We start from the raw sequence: 22,907 nt of genomic DNA, 5'->3' as shown, positions 1-22,907 counted from the left end.
TTTGAATGGCCGTAACCCAGTGGGTTCTACATTTTCACCTTTGGGGACATTGGAACTATTTTTGTCTTCATTTGGATTTTTGTTACCTGCTTTCCATATCTCATCAGAAAAGGACTGAGACGACCTACTGATGAGTACTTTGATTATTTTTTCCTTTCCTTTTACTTGCCTGTGGATTAATTTACTGGAAGCTACATCAAACGTTTCAATTGAAGAACTGTCATGCATGGGACTATGTTTGTTTGGGTATTTAAATGTCAATAACCTTGTTGATGTTTGATATTATTGTAAGACCAACAAGTAAAAGGCAACAATTTGGTCAAACGTTTCCCGTGATAGTAATTAAACCCTTCTGAAAAAAGTTGTGTTGGTTACACTACTAATGAACCAACTGAATCGCGCTGATAACCAGTTTAATTTAGATTCGTTTTAACATTCAATGAAATTGGTCAGACATGTTCATTGGTCCTTTTGAAGTGACGTCATGTCACATCAAGCACCACAATGCACAGCACCTTGCTTGACAAGGACCTGAGAGAAATAATCAGTGAAAGAAAATGTAGGCACACGATTCAGCTGCTAATACAGTTTTAAAATCTGCCACAGAATCAAGAGCACCCGTGGCCTACTTGTAGTGGAATGAATAAGGATTTGTATAAGATAAACTGTGTTCTTTGTCTCCCACTCATCAAGGAAATATCTGCCTATCTTGACTGTAACACCTTGAGTAGTATGTTGCATATTAGAATATAGGCATGTCTTGTAGTTTGATAAAACTGCAAGAGTTAAATACAATTAAATAAAATCAGTTCTAAAGCAAGTTAAAACATTGCAAGTGGTTCATTTACTTGATATTGTGAACGATTAAATGCTTGAACAAGAATCTTTATAGTTGTATAGTTACATTTACTTTTACTCGAGTATGTTTCTGGACAGATACTTGTAGTTTTACTTGAGTAACATTTTTGAGTACTTTTTACACCTCTGGATCTAACATGCAGCAATGTCCAATGTAATATTAAATGGTTATGTAATGTGGTTGCATTTTTTTATGTATAGTTCACCCATGAATTCTGAATGAAATTTGGTCACTATTTACTCACCCTTGTGTCATTTCAAACTTGTATGACATTACTCATTTACTTTCGCATCGGTTTTGTATCCATAAAATAGAAGTCAATGGTGACCAATATCTTCTTGTGTGTTCTGCTATAGAAAGAAATTCATACAGGTTTGAAATGACACAAGGGTGAGTAATTGATCAAAGAATTTTCAATTTTGCATGAACTATTCCTTTAAGAGATTTGTAAATAATCATGTCATATGCATGAGCTGTTCTGTGGTGAAGTTCATCATGTCACTCGCAGTTCTTCTCTACATTTTCCAAATCAATTTTCATCATTCTCCGTCACATTCAGCTAATCCTAACTCGATTCAAACTCGATTCAAGCTGATGCTTGTATCACATGTGCTTGTCTCTGAAATTGCAGAGCTTTTCCTGCAGGGCACAAGCACCTACTTGAATCAGCTTGATCTGAGATGAGTGTTTGTTACTGTTGCACGACAAACCTCTTATGCAGCCTGTTGTTTTTTCCCTGAAAGGTTAAAGCATATCATTGAAGTTTGTGGTATTTGTTTCTCCAAGAACGGCCCCATTATGCTTATGGGATACTTACAAAGCTGTCCAGCTGAATTTGTTGTGTTGCTAGCCTAAAAAAGATTTCAAATATGTTTTTTTTTTTAGAAAAAACCTGCCACAACATGGTACCACACACCTGCTCACATTCCTTCAGACACACACCCCAGGTGGTATGAGTTCAGAATGTAAAATATAGAAAATAGGGTCAAGGATATGTCATTTTACTCCTCCCCTTGCTGTCATTTTTGACAGAACCAGGCAACCAATCTGAACATATGCTGTCCTCTCTGTGTGTGTGTGTGTGTGTGTGTGTGTGTTTGTGTGGACTTGGTTTTTATATGTATGTGGGGACCTAAACCTAAATGCACATCAACTCATGGGGACCCGTGTCACTATGGGGACCAAAATTGAGGTCCCCACGGGCACAAAAGCGTATAAATTGTACAGAACGATAATTTTTGAAAATCTAACTATACAAAAGGTTTTGTACGATCTTTAGGTTTAGATGTTGGGTTAGGGGTAGGGAATGAAATATACAGTTTGTACAGTATACAACTGATTAGTCCTATGGACTGTCCACAGGGAGATAATAAAACATACATGTGTGTGTGTGTGTACGTGCATGCGAGCTTGAGATGTAGATCTTCCAACTTGAAGGTTTTTAATTGTTCTGATTACCTGAATTTGAGATGAAAACATTAGCATCATCGATTCCTAACATTGCGCTTAGACATCATTAGGTCTATTTTGATCTTACAATCTCTCATATGCTCTTATATTCTTGGTTTCTTAGCTCCCCTTGAATGGGGATAAACAGCTCAATGGCGCTGTCCTTGGTACTGACATTCATTTCACTTGGTACTTTCAGCTTAGTGTGAGAACGTCTTTCCATCAGCAGGGATCTGCTTTCCTAATTTAAAGTGATGTGATGTTCAGCATGTATTTTGGGAATACAAGTGTTAATTCTGAGGAGTTTAGAGATATGATTTCAAGGATGAAATATATACTTTTTAAAAATCCCCCATTCAGTGAGTTTCTTGCGACGTTTGGATGGCCTACTTTCTTGTTAATGAGTTCTCATATATAGGCCATTTTACTCTATAATGAATACATTTCCCTGCCTGTGTATGGGTGACATTATTGAATCATTATTTAAAATACACCAAAGAGAGGAATATACAGTAATATCATACTAGAAAAGCCGATCACTGATAAATCAGTAAATGGTAAACTATAGTATATTAGATGGCAATGTGACCTGTAATTCCGTAACTCTGCTATAAACATTATTAATGTTGAAAGAGAATATACAAATGCATTTTTATTGAATTGCATTAAATCTTCATCAACGCACTACTGAAAGAATCTGTAGAATTTCAAATATTGGTTCTTGATTCCATGTGTGAATTCACAATCGTCTGGTGAAGCTGTTTCGGGTCTCAAATGGAGAGTATTTTTCAGATTGCATGGTTTATCTGGCCTATACAGGGTTAAATGTCTTGTTTACAGTGAATTATTGGATTCGGCTGCTCTCCAGACCTCAGTTAGAATTTGTTCAAATTCCCTTGAAGACTTGATCCAATAAACCTCTGGTGTCCAAGGAAAATGGTTCTCAGGACTACAGACATGAAAGGACAAAAAAGGGAAAAATGTTTTGCTTTTTTTTGCAAATTGTTTCACAGAATCAGTTTGTCTATTAAACAAGCTATCTTTCATTATTTTGATCTGCTTCCTGAAAGACAAGTCTCTCAGGCTTTTAACTTACAGCAGATTGTTTGTGATAATATAATATATATTTTATGTTCACCCATTTTGTTTTAAAAATAGCTTATGTGGTTGATGTTTGGTTTTACTGTGGGTTGAAACATGTTAGAGAGCAGAGTTGGAAATCCGATAGCTACTTTTTTTTAGAAATAATCAATATTTTACTTTAGCATATATTTCAGTTTAGCAAGGTACAATTTACCCAAATCACATAGACATACATTTTGAAGTTAGCCAAACATAATTAAGTTTTCTAAAAATAAAGATGTTTAAGTGTCAGTGGTGTCCATGCACCCATTTGCTCTTGTTGGGTGTTTACAGCACACATCTACAATTGTTGGCAACAACTGTCTATCTGAAAAGATGTGACAGAGCCAAGTTTGAGTAATTAGGGAGGCTTTTATCTTTCAGTTTCAGCAAACTATGTTTTGCAAATGCAAATCTCTGCATTTTGGTCTGATGGATTGAATGAATTAATGTTTTGGCAGCCAGAATCAAATGATGAATAGATTAATTGACAGACGGGAACATTTGCATAAGCTTATCATGTTCCGAGCTAATTAGATTTTTTTTTCTAAAACTTTTTTACTCTTTATAAAATTTCTGTGTTATGGTTATGTTGTATAACCCCAGGGTAGCTGCTTTGCTTTGTTGTTTGTATTCCAGCAAATCTTTGGTCATAAAAAAACTAAAAAGGTGAGATGGCAATGTTTAATAATTAAAAGACACTTAAGTTAAGATGCTTGGTTTTATTTCAATTCAAAAAGCCGTGCACAAGGATTCCAAATGGTTCATCAAACCATCAATCTGAGAAGTAAAGCCTTTCAACAGTTGTAACATAATCCCCCAAATGACCATCAAAATGGTTAAAAAAATCAAATGCAACCTCTACAGATCATAAAGATTAATATTGATTTTGTGCCAGATAATATGAGTTCATTTAATGGTGCATTATCATTTTTAGTGTTCCTGGGAGTTCTGTCTGTTCAGCTGAGCAGGAAGCTGCACATCTCTCTATATTCGACATTAAGTAACTGTCTCTCCAAAAGGATTCACAGATCAGATAGTGATGGAAGTGAAAGTTCATACTGGCTCTTCACATCTATTGATCCTGCAGAGGACTCCAGATCTCCAGCTATCTAATCAATAATTATTAACACGCTTTTTGGATTGGCAATGTGAAACTCTGTGGCGGGTTTATCCAGTTCCCTCATTTATAGTTTGTAAGAATTCCCTCTGAATTCCTGCCTTTTGTAGTTTTTAATAATGTTATTATCATTATACAGCAGTTAGGTTTGATACTCAAATGTGATTATACCAGCATTTGAATGTTTTAATGGTTGTTTTACTCCACCGCAGTAACGGCAGAAACACACACACATCTTTTAAAGTGTAGACATAGTGATTTTTATACCGTACAAACTGTATATTCTTTCAATCCCTAAACCCTACCCCTAAACCTTCCCAACAAACAAACCTTTCTGCATTTTCAAATAAGTATAATTTACTTTGTTTGATAACCAATTTGAATGGCAGGGACCACTGACCTGGTCCATACAATGTATAGAAACCTGTACACACGGACATAATGACACTTAGACAATAGCTTATCAGTGTTTTCTTTCCTTATCAGGTTTGTTTAAGACCTAAAGTATAATGACCAGGACATGCAAATGGAAATCTGACAATGGTATGAAATCCTGCCCGGAATTCAAGCTCAAAGTTTCAGTCTCTGTGTAATACATACTAAATTGGATTGCAACACTTGCTCAGTAGATCTGAATGGCTCATAAGGACCATTCAGAACTCTAGGAAACTAAGCAGAAAATGATAGCAGTAGCTGGGGCCCAAAAAACAGATATATTAAATACTGCATATCAACGTCAAGTCTATAGTTAAGACTATTTGTGATTGTATGTCTACCAGCCATTCTCCAGCTTTCCTTTTTATTGCCAGACGTGTCAAGTAACGAAGTACAAATACTTCGTTACCTTACTTAAGTAGAAATCTTGGGTATCTATAATTTACTTTTTAGTTCCACTCCTTACATTTTCACGCAATTATCTGGACTTTCTACTTCCTTCATTTTAAAAATAGCCTCGTTACTCCTATTTCATTCCAGCTTGTTTTCATTCCGGCTTGTCACCTTCAAAAAAAATCTATCCAGACAAATTGTGCCATCTTGATAGAGTGAATTTGATTGTGGTTGGATGAGAAGTATAAACATATACCATTCCGACACCCTATTGGTTTGGACGCGATCCATCGCACCTGCACATGACATGACACAAATCACGTCACACTCCAGAATGGACACTGTTGGGGTCGAAACTCAAAAATTATTATTTCAAAAACGTATTATTTATCCACTACTGGCTCATTTATCAAACGCTCATTTCTCTTCGTCCTCCACAAGTTAAGCTACAATAGGTAGTTCGGTAGAGAATGTTTGAATAAATTAGCGTTTGCGATTGACAACGCAATTGACAATATTGTGATAAGCAGGCTATACTAACTTTGTAACTCGTTACCCCCAACACACTGGACATATGTAGCCAAGTACGAAGATGTCAGTGGCAGAGACTCAAGAAGAGAACTTGAGCGAAATGTCTCAACCAGGTACCAGCGAGGAGTTGTACTTAAATGCGTTCATTTTCAATGGGCATATATGCGGCTGAAACAGGTAACGTTGGCCTAGGCCATCGCAAAATTTTCAACATTAAGTCTTTCGAGTTATCTCATCATTTAAAATGTAAAAAAACTGGCTGGCAATTTTTTTTAAAGGCTGGCAGGGAAAGAGTTAACATTTAACATTATTGTCATTATGGCCTTTAGAATTTTTTTTGAGTAGGTGGGGTAATGCACGACAGGCACCTGTGCCCTGAATCTTGATTTTGTTGATACTTCAACTTCTCCAGAACTCTTTTCAAACCCTAGTATCTATTAGAGATGAGTGAGTACAGCATTATCTGTATCTGTATCTGTTAACCATATGAATTATCTGTATCCGTATCTGTACTCGGACTGGGCGGGACCTAACCCGGAAGTGGGCGGGGTTTTACCCGGAAATGGGGTCAGGTCGACTCGAGATGGGCGGGGCTTTAACTGGTATGTTATTTTAAGCATGCAATTGATATGGGTTGATCAGAAATTGTTATATTTATCGCTGATTATAAAACTATTTACATGACAGCATCAGCATTGAGCTTCAGATCAATGGTTTTGATCCCGATAACAAACGAACTATATACAGAACAAGCTTTGCAACCATGAATACAACACATGCGGTTGCAATTATGAAGTAAAATGTAATGAACAAGAGTTTTCCCCTCAACATAACTTTCTTTTTTTAACTTTAAATTAAAAACTGGTTAGAGCCAGCTGACGGTTTAAAGAAAAAAAACTCTGACAGGCAGAGACGCAACGCGAGTCGCATTCTACCATGCACCACGTCTGATCAAACCCCACGTTTATCAAAACTCTACTGATTAATAAGTAAGTACTACAAACCGAAGTAAAAAACAAACCTGAGGCTGAAGAAACCTAAACGTTAACGGAAAAGATGCGCGAACCTGAGTGACTGAGGGAGAGACAGAGAGCTGCGGACAAAGTCAGCAACACAATACATCTGTATGTGTGTAGGGGAGGTGCGCTGTGACATCCTATCACAGCACGCAGACACAGTCAGCTACCCAATGAGGATTTTTATTCAATCCGAGCACAGATATTGACTCGTATTACTCGTATGATACTCGTACTCGGCAAAAGTGCTTTATACGTACCGGATACTCGTTTCAGCCGAGTATCCGGCTCAACTCTAATATTTATGTTTATGTTATTTCGCAGGCGGTCGTCCGCGAGGGGCCGCCGGCTGTTATAATTTATATTAAAACTTTATTTGAACGTCTGCCGGTTCCCGTCTCCTTCCTTCCTTTTCTTGAATCTTATTACAGTCATAAAAATGACAATTATTAAGTTGTATAAAACATAACTTTTCTTCAACCAAACATAATTTTTTTTTAATCTAATAAAGCTTTTTTTTATCATTTTCAACCAACTTTTCAGCCCACAATATCCAGCTGAATTGACCAGTCTTTCTAAATTCACATCTTGCATTCTCTGTGGTTCACTTTGAATGATTCAATGATCCCTTTTATACGCTAGTGACTTTAAAGTTCAATATTTTAAATGAATCTGTTCAAATGAGTCATTCGTGTATGAGTCGTTCTGAATGCAATTTGCGTTCATACTGGCGAACTCGCTGTTTTTTGTGCAACTCTTTTTAGTGCCTCAGTTTGCTGATAACGAAACAGCGCCTCCATTGTGGCGTAATTTCACAACTTTGTCAGAGAGAGGCCGAGAAATATTTATGTGAAACTACAGAACGTGTTTGGTGCAAAAACATTGACTGGTTTTCTAAGTGGATTTAAGAGAAAATCAGAGCTTGGATTATTTTTCACGCTTATACATGGGTTACAAACCTGGGAAAGACGTCACGCATTTAAAGCTATTTTACCCAAATACACATATTTTATGGCAAGCAAAATCAAACTACAATATATTTGCAAAGTGATTTTATTGTTTTCAATAAATTTGACAACAAGTAGTAAGTTCATAGTCATGAAGTAATTATTAAATAAAGTAATACAAATAAGAAAGATTCATAGTAATAAGTAGCAAACATTTATTCTAGAACTATGTGCAGTATATACACTAAATATAATCTAGGCTCTGCATGGATGTCACAGGCAGGGCCTCTTCCTCTGTGGTGCGTATGGCAGGGGTTCACCGCTAATGTCGACATTTATACGTGGGGCAGATCTCTTTAGGCTTGGTCTGGAGAACATCTCTTTAACTTGGATGAGTCCATCAGGCTGCTCTTCTTCAATCATGGTGGGGCAGTTTAGAGTTTTCCAGAGGCGTTGCTTCACACGAAGCCCTAACTGCAGGCTGTAGTTGTGAGGCTCTCCAGAGGATTTCTTTAACATAGAATCCACCACAGCATGATACGTTCTTTGATGGTCTTCTGTGCTGTTCCCATGGATTAAAAGAGGTTCCTCAGTGCTGGTGTGCACCAGTTGGGTTTGGGTGTGAGACTTTGTAAATTTTGGGCAAAACTCAGGAATGACAGCTGCGTTTTTAAAGAAGTGGTTCTCTAGCTTTATTCCCTTTAGTTGTTTATGTGTTGTTGAGTGAGAGCTATCAGACTCGGAGATGTAGTTGTGGTCCAAGCGGACGGCATGTGTTACCAGATGTGCTGGGGTTTGAGTGTTTGTATCTACTGGAGATAACTCAGGAATTACAGCTGCATTTTTAAAGATGTGTTTCTCTAGCTTAATGCCCTTTAGTTGTTTATGTGTTGTTGAGTGACAGCTACCAGACTTGGAGCTGTACTTGTGGTCCAAGCTGACTGCATGTGCTATCAATGCAAGGTTGTCAGACACGTTGGGATCCTTCAGACGGCTTGAAGGTTTTCTGGTCTTTCTCAGGTTATAGCCTGGACCAGAGAAGGTACCATCTGCACTTCGCTTTAAAAGTGAAGCGACAGATTGAGTACAGATTGATCAAGGGGATTTAGCTCTTTTTTTAAAAATCCTAAATGTTTTCTATGTTACTACAAGGTTGGATTAACATACCTTCATGGTGCTGAAAGTAAATTGCTAAGAGAAAAGTAGTGATTGTTTGTCAAATCTCAAGGGATATCTCAGAGAAGATAGTGTATGCTCTGTCTTCAGTGTGCTTTAGGTTATGAGTGTGGTGGATACCAACAAAAAGACACAGTATTTTAGAACACTGTTCAGCCAATCACGTGGCTTCTTGGGAATTTTAAATATAAACAGAGTTATTGTATAACCTTAAGGTTCATTTAAATATAAACAACAAGTGATGTCACCTGAAAGTGAATTGATCAACACTGTTCAGCCAATCACGTGGCTTCTTGGGATTTCTCAATATAAACTGGGTTATTGTCTCTAATCTTGAGGTTCATTTAAATGTATATCTTGATATCACATGAAAGGTGAATTATAGATTCATGAGTTATAAAATAACTTCTGTGTTTAATTGTCTAAAAAGCCTACATTTAAAATACAGACGGACAACACCTTTATTACCGATTACACCGCATAAGAAAATAAATTAATCAATGACATTCAGGTTTTTTTATTATTTTGATCTTTAACTTAAGATCTTCACACATTTCTCTTTCTTTGAGCAAAACAAATGGGTTGAACGGTTGATTTAATGTTTTTTATGAAAAACATTAGATTAAAAATCTTTTATTAACAAAACGGTTTGTGAGGTTTTGTTTTAGATGTTTTGTTTATAAAAACACACACATAAAAACAAAGACATATTTATATCACAATTAATAAACAAATAAAAACGTATCTCATATATAACAAATGTCCTCTGCCATTGTACTGTCATGTGACCTCCGAGGCTCTGTGCTGTGAATGTGTCATGGAGCAGGTGCACACGTGATGAGCGTCATAAAAATGACAATTATTAAGTTGCATAAAACATAACTTTTCTTCAACCAAATACATTTTTTTTATCAAATAAAGCTTTTTTATCATTTTCAACTAACTTTTCAGCCCACAATATCCAGCTGAATTGACCAGTCTTTATAAATTCACATCTTGCGTTCTCTGTGGTTCACTTTGAATGATTCAATGATCCCTTTTATACGCTAGTGACTTTAAAGTTCAATAATTTAAATGAATCTGTTCAAATGAGTCATTCGTGTATGAGTCGTTCTGAACGCAATGTGCGTTCATACTGGCGAACTCGCTGTTTTTGGTGCAACTCTTTTTAGTGCCTCAGTTTGCTGATAACGAAACAGCGCCTCCATTGTGGCGTAATTTCACAACTTTGTCAGAGAGAGGCCGAGAAATATTTATGTGAAACTACAGAACGTGTTTGGTGCAAAAACATTGACTGGTTTTCTAAGTGGATTTAAGAGAAAATCAGAGCTTGGATTATTTTTCACGCTTATACATGGGTTACAAACCTGGGAAAGACGTCACGCATTTAAAGCTATTTTACCTAAATACACATATTTTATGGCAAGCAAAATCAAACTACAATATATTTGCAAAGTGATTTTATTGTTTTCAATAAATTTGACAACAAGTAGTAAATTCATAGTCATGAAGTAATTATTAAATAAAGTAATACAAATAAGAAAGATTCATAGTAATAAGTAGCAAACATTTATTCTAGAACTATGTACAGTATATACACTAAATATAATCTAGGCTCTGCATGGATGTCACAGGCAGGGCCTCTTCCTCTGTGGTGCGTATGGCAGGGGTTCACCGCTAATGTCGACATTTATACGTGGGGCAGATCTCTTTAGGCTTGGTCTGGAGAACATCTCTTTAACTTGGATGAGTCCATCAGGCTGCTCTTCTTCAATCATGGTGGGGCAGTTTAGAGTTTTCCAGAGGCGTTGCTTCACACGAAGCCCTAACTGCAGGCTGTAGTTGTGAGGCTCTCCAGAGGATTTCTTTAACATAGAATCCACCACAGCATGATACGTTCTTTGATGGTCTTCTGTGCTGTTCCCATGGATTAAAAGAGGTTCCTCAGTGCTGGTGTGCACCAGTTGGGCTTCGGTGTGAGACTTTGTAAATTTTGGGCAAAACTCAGGAATGACCGCTGCGTTTTTAAAGAAGTGGTTCTCTAGCTTTATTCCCTTTAGTTGTTTATGTGTTGTTGAGTGAGAGCTATCAGACTCGGAGATGTAGTTGTGGTCCAAGCGGACGGCATGTGTTACCAGATGTGCTGGGGTTTGAGTGTTTGTATCTACTGGAGATAACTCAGGAATTACAGCTGCATTTTTAAAGATGTGGTTCTCTAGCTTAATGCCCTTTAGTTGTTTATGTGTTGTTGAGTGACAGCTACCAGACTTGGAGCTGTACTTGTGGTCCAAGCTGACTGCATGTGCTATCAGTGCAAGGTTGTCAGACACGTTGGGATCCTTCAGACGGCTTGAAGGTTTTCTGGTCTTTCTCAGGTTATAGCCTGGACCAGAGAAGGTACCATCTGCACTTCGCTTTAAAATTGAAGCGACAGATTGAGTACAGATTGATAAAGGGGATTTAGCTCTTGTTTTAAAAATCCTTAATGTTTTTTATGTTACCACAAGGTTGGATTAACATACCTTCATGGTGCTGAAAGTAAATTGCTTAGAGAAAAGTAGTGATTGTTTGTCAAATCTCAAGGGATATCTCAGAGAAGATGCTTTATGCTCTGTCTTCAGTGTGCTTTAGGTTATGAGTGTGGTGGATACCAACAAAACGACACAGTATTTTAGAACACTGTTCAGCCAATCACGTGGCTTCTTGGGAATTTTAAATATAAACGGAGTTATTGTATAACCTTAAGGTTCATTTAAATGTAAACAACAAGTGATGTCACCTGAAAGTGAATTGATCAACACTGTTCAGCCAATCACGTGGCTTCTTGGGATTTCTCAATATAAACTGGGTTATTGTCTCTAATCTTGAGGTTCATTTAAATGTATAACTTGATATCACATGAAAGGTGAATTATAGATTCATGAGTTATAAAATAACTTCTGTGTTTAATGTCTAAAAAGCCTACATTTAAAATACAGACGGACAACACCTTTATTACCGATTACACCGCATAAGAAAATAAATTCATCAATGACATTCAGGTTTTTTTTATTATTTTGATCTTTAACTTCATATCTTCACACATTTCTCTTCCTTTGAACAAAACAAATGGGTTGAACGGTTGATTTAATGTTTTTTATGAAAAACATTAGATTAAAAATCTTTTATTAACAAAACGGTTTGTGAGGTTTTGTTTTAGATGTTTTGTTTATAAAAACACACAAATAAAAACAAAGACATATTTATATCACAATTAATAAACAAATAAAAACGTATCTCATATATAACAAATGTCCTCTGCCATTGTACTGTCATGTGACCTCCGAGGCTCTGTGCTGTGAATGTGTCATGGAGCAGGTGCACACGTGATGAGCGTCATAAAAATGACAATTATTAAGTTCCTTAAAACATAACTTTTCTTCAACCAAATAGATTTTTTTATCAAATAAAGCTTTTTTATCATTTTCAACTTTTCAGCCCACAATATCCAGCTGAATTGACCAGTCTTTATAAATTCACATCTTGCGTTCTCTGTGGTTCACTTTGAATGATTCAATGATCCCTTTTATACGCTAGTGACTTTAAAGTTCAATAATTTAAATGAATCTGTTCAAATGAGTCATTCGTGTATGAGTCGTTCTGAACGCAATGTGCGTTCATACTGGCGAACTCGCTGTTTTTTCTGCAACTCTTTTTAGTGCCTCAGTTTGCTGATAACGAAACAGCGCCTCCATTGTGGCGTAATTTCACAACTTTGTCAGAGAGAGGCCGAGAAATATTTATGTGAAACTACAGAACGTGTTTGGTGCAAAAACATTGACTGGTTTTCTAAGTGGATTTAAGAGAAAATCAGAGCTTGGATTATTTTTCACGCTTATACATGGGTTACAAACCTGGGAAAGACGTCACGCATTTAAAGCTATTTTACCTAAATACACATATTTTATGGCAAGCAAAATAAAACTACAATATATTTGTAAAGTGCTTCACACGAAGCCCTAACTGCAGGCTGTAGTTGTGAGGCTCTCAAGAGGATTTCTTTAACATAGAATCCACCACAGCATGATACGTTCTTTGATGGTCTTCTGTGCTGTTCCCATGGATTAAAAGAGGTTCCTCAGTGCTTGTGTGCACTAGTTGTGCTTCGGTGTGAGACTTTGTAAATTTTGGGCAAAACTTAGGAATGACAGCTGCGCTTTTAAAGAAGTGGTTCTCTAGCTTTATTCCCTTTAGTTGTTTATGTGTTGTTGAGTGAGAGCTATCAGACTCGGAGATGTAGTTGTGGTCCAAGCGGACGGCATGTGTTACCAGATGTGCTGGGGTTTGAGTGTTTGTATGTACTGGAGATAACTCAGGAATTACAGCTGCATTTTTTAGGATGTGGTTCTCTAGCTTAATGCCCTTTAGTTGTTTATGTGTTGTTGAGTGAGAGCTACCAAACTTGGAGCTGTACTTGTGGTCCAAGCTGACTGCATGTGCTATCAATGCAAGGTTGTCAGACACGTTGGGATCCTTCAGACGGCTCGAAGGTTTTCTGGTCTTTCTCAGGTTATAGCCTGGACCAGAGAAGGTACCATCTGCACTTCGCTTTAAAAGTGAAGCGACAGATTGAGTACAGATTGATCAAGGGGATTTAGCTCTTTTTTTAAAAATCCTTAATGTTTTCTATGTTACTACAAGGTTGGATTAACATACCTTCATGGTGCTGAAAGTAAATTGCTAAGAGAAAAGTAGTGATTGTTTGTCAAATCTCAAGGGATATCTCAGAGAAGATGCTGTATGCTCTGTCTTCAGTGTGCTTTAGGTTATGAGTGTGGTGGATACCAACAAAACGACACAGTATTTTAGAACACTGTTCAGCCAATCACGTGGCTTCTTGGGAATTTTAAATATAAACGGAGTTATTGTATAACCTTAAGGTTCATTTAAATGTAAACAACAAGTGATGTCACCTGAAAGTGAATTGATCAACACTGTTCAGCCAATCACGTGGCTTCTTGGGATTTCTCAATATAAACTGGGTTATTGTCTCTAATCTTGAGGTTCATTTAAATGTATAACTTGATATCACATGAAAGGTGAATTATAGATTCATGAGTTATAAAATAACTTCTGTGTTTAATTGTCTAAAAAGCCTAAATTTAAAATACAGACGGACAACACCTTTATTACCGATTACACCGCATAAGAAAATAAATTCATCAATGACATTCAGGTTTTTTTTATTATTTTGATCTTTAACTTCAGATCTTCACACATTTCTCTTTCTTTGAACAAAACAAATGGGTTGAACGGTTAATTTAATGTTTTTTATGAAAAACATTAGATTTTAAAAATCTTTTAATAACAAAACGGTTTGTGAGGTTTTGTTTTAGATGTTTTGTTTATAAAAACACACACATTAAAAAAAAGACATATTTATATCACAATTAATAAACAAATAAAAACGTATCTCATATATAACAAATGTCCTCTGCCATTGTACTGTCATGTGACCTCCGAGGCTCTGTGCTGTGAATGTGTCATGGAGCAGGTGCTCACGTGATGAGCGTCATAAAAATGACAATTATTAAGTTGCATAAAACATAACTTTTCTTCAACCAAATACATTTTTTTATCAAATAAAGCTTTTTTATCATTTTCAACTAACTTTTCAGCCCACAATATCCAGCTGAATTGACCAGTCTTTATAAATTCACATCTTGCATTCTCTGTGGTTCACTTTGAATGATTCAATGATCCCTTTCATACGCTAGTGACTTTAAAGTTCAATATTTTAAATGAATCTGTTCAAATGAGTCATTCGTGTATGAGTCGTTCTGAATGCAATGTGCGTTCATACTGGCGAACTCGCTGTTTTTTGTGCAACTCTTTTTAGTGCCTCAGTTTGCTGATAACGAAACAGCGCCTCCATTGTGGCGTAATTTCACAACTTTGTCAGAGAGAGGCCGAGAAGTATTTATGTGAAACTACAGAACGTGTTTGGTGCAAAAACATTGACTGGTTTTCTAAGTGGATTTAAGAGAAAATCAGAGCTTGGATTATTTTTCACGCTTATACATGGGTTACAAACCTGGGAAAGACGTCGCGCATTTAAAGCTATTTTACCCAAATACACATATTTTATGGCAAGCAAAATCAAACTACAATATATTTGTAAAGTGATTTTATTGTTTTCAATAAATTTGACAACAAGTAGTAAGTTCATAGTCATGAAATAATTATTAAATAAAGTAATACAAATAAGAAAGATTCATAGTAATAAGTAGCAAACATTTATTCTAGAACTATGTACAGTATATACACTAAATATAATCTAGGCTCTGCATGGATGTCACAGGCAGGGCCTCTTCCTCTGTGGTGCGTATGGCAGGGGTTCACCGCTAATGTCGACATTTATACGTGGGGCAGATCTCTTTAGGCTTGGTCTGGAGAACATCTCTTTAACTTGGATGAGTCCATCAGGCTGCTCTTCTTCAATCATGGTGGGGCAGTTTAGAGTTTTCCAGAGGCGTTGCTTCACACGAAGCCCTAACTGCAGGCTGTAGTTGTGAGGCTCTCCAGAGGATTTCATTAACATAGAATCCACCACAGCATGATACGTTCTTTGATGGTCTTCTGTGCTGTTCCCATGGATTAAAAGAGGTTCCTCAGTGCTGGTGTGCACCAGTTGGGCTTCGGTGTGAGACTTTGTAAATTTTGGGCAAAACTCAGGAATGACAGCTGCGTTTTTAAAGAAGTGGTTCTCTAGCTTTATTCCCTTTAGTTGTTTATGTGTTGTTGAGTGAGAGCTATCAGACTCGGAGATGTAGTTGTGGTCCAAGCGGACGGCATGTGTTACCAGAGGTGCTGGGGTTTGAGTGTTTGTATGTACTGGAGATAACTCAGGAATTACAGCTGCATTTTTAAGGATGTGGTTCTCTAGCTTAATGCCCTTTAGTTGTTTATGTGTTGTTGAGTGACAGCTACCAGACTTGGAGCTGTACTTGTGGTCCAAGCTGACTGCATGTGCTATCAATGCAACGTTGTCTGACAGGTTGGGATCCTTCAGACGGCTTGAAGGTTTTCTGGTCTTTCTCAGGTTATAGCCTGGACCAGAGAAGGTACCATCTGCACTTCGCTTTAAAAGTGAAGCGACAGATTGAGTACAGATTGATCAAGGGGATTTAGCTCTTGTTTTAAAAATCCTTAATGTTTCTTATGTTACCACAAGGTTGGATTAACATACCTTCATGGTGCTGAAAGTAAATTGCTTAGAGAAAAGTAGTGATTGTTTGTCAAATCTCAAGGGATATCTCAGAGAAGATGCTGTATGCTCTGTCTTCAGTGTGCTTTAGGTTATGAGTGTGGTGGATACCAACAAAACGACACAGTATTTTAGAACACTGTTCAGCCAATCACGTGGCTTCTTGGGAATTTTAAATATAAACGGAGTTATTGTATAACCTTAAGGTTCATTTAAATGTAAACAACAAGTGATGTCACCTGAAAGTGAATTGATCAACACTGTTCAGCCAATCACGTGGCTTCTTGGATTTCTCAATATAAACTGGGTTATTGTCTCTAATCTTGAGGTTCATTTAAATGTATAACTTGATATCACATGAAAGGTGAATTATAGATTCATGAGTTATAAAATAACTTCTGTGTTTAATGTCTAAAAAGCCTACATTTAAAAACAGACTGACAACACCAGTATTACCGATTACACTGCATAAGAAAATAAATTCATCAATGACATTCAGGAGGGGGCACGGTGGCTTAGTGGTTAGCACGTTTGCCTCACACCTCCAGGGTTGTGTGTGTGGAGTTTGCATGTTCTCCCCGTGCCTCGGGGGTTTCCTCCGGGTACTCCGGTTTCCTCCCCTGTTCCAAAGACATGCATGGTAGGTTGATTGGCATCTCTGGAAAAAATTGTCCGTAGGGTGTGAGTGCGTGAGTGAATGAGTGAGTGTGTGTGCCCTGCGATGGGTTGGCACTCCATCCAGGGTGTATCCTGCCTTGATGCCCGATGACTCCTGAGATAGGCGTAGGCTCCCCGTGACCCGAGGTAGTTCGGATAAGCGGTAGAAAATGGAATGGAATGGATATCACATGAAAGGTGAATTATAGATTCATGAGTTATAAAATAACTTCTGTGTTTAATTGTCTAAAAAGCCTACATTTAAAATACAGACGGACAACACCAGTATTACCGATTACACCGCATAAGAAAATAAATTCATCAATGACATTCAGGTTTTTTTATTATTTTGATCTTTAACTTCAGATCTTCAGACATTTCTCTTTCTTTGAGCAAAACAAATGGGTTGAACGGTTGATTTAATGTTTTTTATGAAAAACATTAGATTAAAAATCTTTTATTAACAAAACGGTTTGTGAGGTTTTGTTTTAGATGTTTTGTTTATAAAAACACACACATAAAAACAAAGACATATTTATATCACAATTAATAAACAAATAAAAACGTATCTCATATATAACAAATGTCCTCTGCCATTGTACTGTCATGTGACCTCCGAGGCTCTGTGCTGTGAATGTGTCATGGAGCAGGTGCTCACGTGATGAGCGTCATAAAAATGACAATTATTAAGTTGCATAAAACATAACTTTTCTTCAACCAAATAGATTTTTTTTATCAAATAAAGCTTTTTTATCATTTTCAACTAACTTTTCAGCCCACAATATCCAGCTGAATTGACCAGTCTTTCTAAATTCACAACTTGCATTCTCTGTGGTTCACTTTGAATGATTCAATGATCCCTTTTATACGCTAGTGACTTTAAAGTTCAATATTTTAAATGAGTCTGTTCAAATGAGTCATTTGTGTATGAGTCGTTCTGAACGCAATGTGCGTTCATACTGGCGAACTCGCTGTTTTTTGTGCAACTCTTTTTAGTGCCTCAGTTTGCTGATAACGAAACAGCGCCTCCATTGTGGCGTAATTTCACAACTTTGTCAGAGAGAGGCCGAGAAATATTTATGTGAAACTACAGAACGTGTTTGGTGCAAAAACATTGACTGGTTTTCTAAGTGGATTTAAGAGAAAATCAGAGCTTGGATTATTTTTCACGCTTATACATGGGTTACAAACCTGGGAAAGACGTCACGCATTTAAAGCTATTTTACCCAAATACACATATTTTATGGCAAGCAAAATCAAACTACAATATATTTGCAAAGTGATTTTATTGTTTTCAATAAATTTGACAACAAGTAGTAAGTTCATAGTCATGAAGTAATTATTAAATAAAGTAATACAAATAAGAAAGATTCATAGTAATAAGTAGCAAACATTTATTCTAGAACTATGTACAGTATATACACTAAATATAATCTAGGCTCTGCATGGATGTCACAGGCAGGGCCTCTTCCTCTGTGGTGCGTATGGCAGGGGTTCACCGCTAATGTCGACATTTATACGTGGGGCAGATCTCTTTAGGCTTGGTCTGGAGAACATCTCTTTAACTTGGATGAGTCCATCAGGCTGCTCTTCTTCAATCATGGTGGGGCAGTTTAGAGTTTTCCAGAGGCGTTGCTTCACACGAAGCCCTAACTGCAGGCTGTAGTTGTGAGGCTCTCCAGAGGATTTCTTTAACATAGAATCCACCACAGCATGATACGTTCTTTGATGGTCTTCTGTGCTGTTCCCATGGATTAAAAGAGGTTCCTCAGTGCTGGTGTGCCCCAGTTGGGCTTCGGTGTGAGACTTTGTAAATTTTGGGCAAAACTCAGGAATGACAGCTGCGTTTTTAAAGAAGTGGTTCTCTAGCTTTATTCCCTTTAGTTGTTTATGTGTTTTTGAGTGAGAGCTATCAGACTTGGAGATGTAGTTGTGGTCCAAGCGGATGGCATGTGTTACCAGATGTGCTGGGGTTTGAGTGTTTGTATGTACTGGAGATAACTCAGGAATTACAGCTGCATTTTTAAGGATGTGGTTCTCTAGCTTAATGCCCTTTAGTTGTTTATGTGTTGTTGAGTGACAGCTACCAGACTTGGAGCTGTACTTGTGGTCCAAGCTGACTGCATGTGCTATCAATGCAAGGTTGTCAGACACGTTGGGATCCTTCAGAGGGCTCGAAGGTTTTCTGGTCTTTCTCAGGTTATAGCCTGGACCAGAGAAGGTACCATCTGCACTTCGCTTTAAAAGTGAAGCGAAAGATTGAGTACAGATTGATCAAGGGGATTTAGCTCTTGTTTTAAAAATCCTTAATGTTTTTTATGTTACCACAAGGTTGGATTAACATACCTTCATGGTGCTGAAAGTAAATTGCTAAGCGAAAAGTAGTGATTGTTTGTCAAATCTCAAGGGATATCTCAGAGAAGATGCTGTATGCTCTGTCTTCAGTGTGCTTTAGGTTATGAGTGTGGTGGATACCAACAAAACGACACAGTATTTTAGAACACTGTTCAGCCAATCACGTGGCTTCTTGGGAATTTTAAATATAAACGGAGTTATTGTATAACCTTAAGTTTCATTTAAATGTAAACAACAAGTGATGTCACCTGAAAGTGAATTGATCAACACTGTTCAGCCAATCACGTTGCTTCTTGGGATTTCTCAATATAAACTGGGTTATTGTCTCTAATCTTGAGGTTCATTTAAATGTATAACTTGATGTCACATGAAAGGTGAATTATAGATTCATGAGTTATAAAATAACTTTTGTTTAATTGTCTAAAAAGCCTAAATTTAAAATACAGACGGACAACACCAGTATTACCGATTACACCGCATAAGAAAATAAATTCATCAATGACATTCAGTTTTTTTTTTATTATTTTGATCTTTAACTTCAGATCTTCACACATTTCTCTTTCTTTGAACAAAAAAAAATGGGTTGAACGGTTGATTTAATGTTTTTTATGAAAAACATTAGATTAAAAATCTTTTATTAACAAAACGGTTTGTGAGGTTTTGTTTTAGATGTTTTGTTTATAAAAACACACACATGAAAAAAAGACATATTTATATCACAATTAATAAACAAATAAAAACGTATCTCATATATAACAAATGTCCTCTGCCATTGTACTGTCATGTGACCTCCGAGGCTCTGTGCTGTGAATGTGTCATGGAGCAGGTGCTCACTTGATGAGCATCATAAAAATGACAATTATTAAGTTGCATAAAACATAACTTTTCTTCAACCAAATATATATCTATTTTTTTAATAAAGCTTTTTTTATCATTTTCAACTAACTTTCAGCCCACAATATCCAGCTGAATTGACCAGTCTTTATAAATTCACATCTTGCATTCTCTGTGGTTCACTTTGAATGATTCAATGATCACTTTTATGACTTTAAAGTTCAATATTTTAAATGAATCTGTTCAAATGAGTCATTCGTGTATGAGTCGTTCTGAACGCAATGTGCGTTCATACTGGCGAACTCGCTGTTTTTTGTGCAACTCTTTTTAGTGCCTCAGTTTGCTGATAACGAAACAGCGCCTCCATTGTGGCGTAATTTCACAACTTTGTCAGAGAGAGGCCGAGAAATATTTATGTGAAACTACAGAACGTGTTTGGTGAAAAAAACATTGACTGGTTTCCTAAGTGGATTTAAGAGAAAATCAGAGCTTGGATTATTTTTCACGCTTATACATGGGTTACAAACCTGGGAAAGACGTCACGCATTTAAAGCTATTTTACCCAAATACACATATTTTATGGCAAGCAAAATCAAACTACAATATATTTGTAAAGTGATTTTATTGTTTTCAATAAATTTGACAACAAGTAGTAAGTTCATAGTCATGAAATAATTATTAAATAAAGTAATACAAATAAGAAAGATTCATAGTAATAAGTAGCAAACATTTATTCTAGAACTATGTACAGTATATACACTAAATATAATCTAGGCACTGTTTGGATGTCACAGGCAGGGCCTCTTCCTCTGTGGTGCGTATGGCAGGGGTTCACCGCTAATGTCGACATTTATACGTGGGGCAGATCTCTTTAGGCTTGGTCTGGAGAACATCTCTTTAACTTGGATGAGTCCATCAGGCTGCTCTTCTTCAATCATGGTGGGGCAGTTTAGAGTTTTCCAGAGGCGTTGCTTCACACGAAGCCCTAACTGCAGGCTGTAGTTGTGAGGCTCTCCAGAGGATTTCATTAACATAGAATCCACCACAGCATGATACGTTCTTTGATGGTCTTCTGTGCTGTTCCCATGGATTAAAAGAGGTTCCTCAGTGCTGGTGTGCACCAGTTGGGCTTCGGTGTGAGACTTTGTAAATTTTGGGCAAAACTCAGGAATGACAGCTGCGTTTTTAAAGAAGTGGTTCTCTAGCTTTATTCCCTTTAGTTGTTTATGTGTTGTTGAGTGAGAGCTATCAGACTCGGAGATGTAGTTGTGGTCCAAGCGGACGGCATGTGTTACCAGATGTGCTGGGGTTTGAGTGTTTGTATGTACTGGAGACAACTCAGGAATTACAGCTGCATTTTTAAGGATGTGGTTCTCTAGCTTAATGCCCTTTAGTTGTTTATGTGTTGTTGAGTGACAGCTACCAGACTTGGAGCTGTACTTGTGGTCCAAGCTGACTGCATGTGCTATCAATGCAAGGTTGTCTGACAGGTTGGGATCCTTCAGACGGCTTGAAGGTTTTCTGGTCTTTCTCAGGTTATAGCCTGGACCAGAGAAGGTACCATCTGCACTTCGCTTTAAAAGTGAAGCGACAGATTGAGTACAGATTGATCAAGGGGATTTAGCTCTTGTTTTAAAAATCCTTAATGTTTTCTATGTTACTACAAGGTTGGATTAACATACCTTCATGGTGCTGAAAGTAAATTGCTAAGAGAAAAGTAGTGATTGTTTGTCAAATCTCAAGGGATATCTCAGAGAAGATGCTGTATGCTCTGTCTTCAGTGTGCTTTAGGTTATGAGTGTGGTGGATACCAACAAAACGACACAGTATTTTAGAACACTGTTCAGCCAATCACGTGGCTTCTTGGGAATTTTAAATATAAACGGAGTTATTGTATAACCTTAAGGTTCATTTAAATGTAAACAACAAGTGATGTCACCTGAAAGTGAATTGATCAACACTGTTCAGCCAATCACGTGGCTTCTTGGGATTTCTCAATATAAACTGGGTTATTGTCTCTAATCTTGAGGTTCATTTAAATGTATAACTTGATATCACATGAAAGGTGAATTATAGATTCATGAGTTATAAAATAACTTCTGTGTTTAATGTCTAAAAAGCCTACATTTAAAATACAGACGGACAACACCTTTATTACCGATTACACCGCATAAGAAAATAAATTCATCAATGACATTCAGGTTTTTTTATTATTTTGATCTTTAACTTCAGATCTTCACACATTTCTCTTTCTTTGAACAAAACAAATGGGTTGAACGGTTGATTTAATGTTTTTTATGAAAAACATTAGATTAAAAATCTTTTATAAACAAAACGGTTTGTGAGGTTTTGTTTTAGATGTTTTGTTTATAAAAACACACACATAAAAACAAAGACATATTTATATCCCAATTAATAAACAAATAAAAACGTATCTCATATATAACAAATGTCCTCTGCCATTGTACTGTCATGTGACCTCCGAGGCTCTGTGCTGTGAATGTGTCATGGAGCAGGTGCACACGTGATGAGCGTCATAAAAATGACAATTATTAAGTTGCATAAAACATAACTTTTCTTCAACCAAATACATTTTTTTATCAAATAAAGCTTTTTTATCATTTTCAACTAACTTTTCAGCCCACAATATCCAGCTGAATTGACCAGTCTTTATAAATTCACATCTTGCATTCTCTGTGGTTCACTTTGAATGATTCAATGATCCCTTTCATACGCTAGTGACTTTAAAGTTCAATATTTTAAATGA

The 22,907-nt window shown here is 36.8% G+C and overlaps 4 protein-coding genes across 4 annotated transcripts; all 4 read right to left on the bottom strand.

Annotated features, from left to right (window-relative positions):
- Window positions 1–8,145: 8,145 nt before the first annotated feature.
- LOC130438504 (uncharacterized) lies at window positions 8,146–9,515 on the bottom strand. The gene is made up of 2 exons (XM_056770443.1): window positions 9,040–9,515; window positions 8,146–8,931 (listed from the first exon to the last, which is right to left on the bottom strand). Exons 1-2 carry the CDS (start codon window positions 9,043–9,045, stop codon window positions 8,146–8,148), a joined length of 792 nt encoding a protein of 263 aa, XP_056626421.1. The 5' UTR covers window positions 9,046–9,515.
- A 1,101-nt stretch (window positions 9,516–10,616) lies between these two features.
- LOC130411317 (uncharacterized) lies at window positions 10,617–12,026 on the bottom strand. The gene is made up of 2 exons (XM_056735843.1): window positions 11,571–12,026; window positions 10,617–11,462 (listed from the first exon to the last, which is right to left on the bottom strand). Exons 1-2 carry the CDS (start codon window positions 11,574–11,576, stop codon window positions 10,677–10,679), a joined length of 792 nt encoding a protein of 263 aa, XP_056591821.1. The 5' UTR covers window positions 11,577–12,026; the 3' UTR covers window positions 10,617–10,676.
- Window positions 12,027–15,324: 3,298 nt separating this feature from the next.
- On the bottom strand, window positions 15,325–16,589 carry LOC130410770 (uncharacterized). Its single transcript, XM_056735632.1, has 2 exons — window positions 16,277–16,589; window positions 15,325–16,168 (listed from the first exon to the last, which is right to left on the bottom strand). The coding sequence occupies exons 1-2, from the start codon at window positions 16,280–16,282 to the stop codon at window positions 15,383–15,385; spliced, it is 792 nt and encodes a 263-aa protein (XP_056591610.1). The 5' UTR covers window positions 16,283–16,589; the 3' UTR covers window positions 15,325–15,382.
- Window positions 16,590–20,928: 4,339 nt separating this feature from the next.
- LOC130438498 (uncharacterized) lies at window positions 20,929–22,298 on the bottom strand. Its single transcript, XM_056770436.1, has 2 exons — window positions 21,823–22,298; window positions 20,929–21,714 (listed from the first exon to the last, which is right to left on the bottom strand). The coding sequence occupies exons 1-2, from the start codon at window positions 21,826–21,828 to the stop codon at window positions 20,929–20,931; spliced, it is 792 nt and encodes a 263-aa protein (XP_056626414.1). The 5' UTR covers window positions 21,829–22,298.
- Window positions 22,299–22,907: the final 609 nt, after the last annotated feature.

The sequence above is a fragment of the Triplophysa dalaica genome, chromosome 2 (genome assembly GCF_015846415.1).
Source record: "Triplophysa dalaica isolate WHDGS20190420 chromosome 2, ASM1584641v1, whole genome shotgun sequence".
NCBI lineage: Eukaryota > Metazoa > Chordata > Actinopteri > Cypriniformes > Nemacheilidae > Triplophysa > Triplophysa dalaica.
This window is presented reverse-complemented; position numbering and strand designations above follow the sequence as displayed.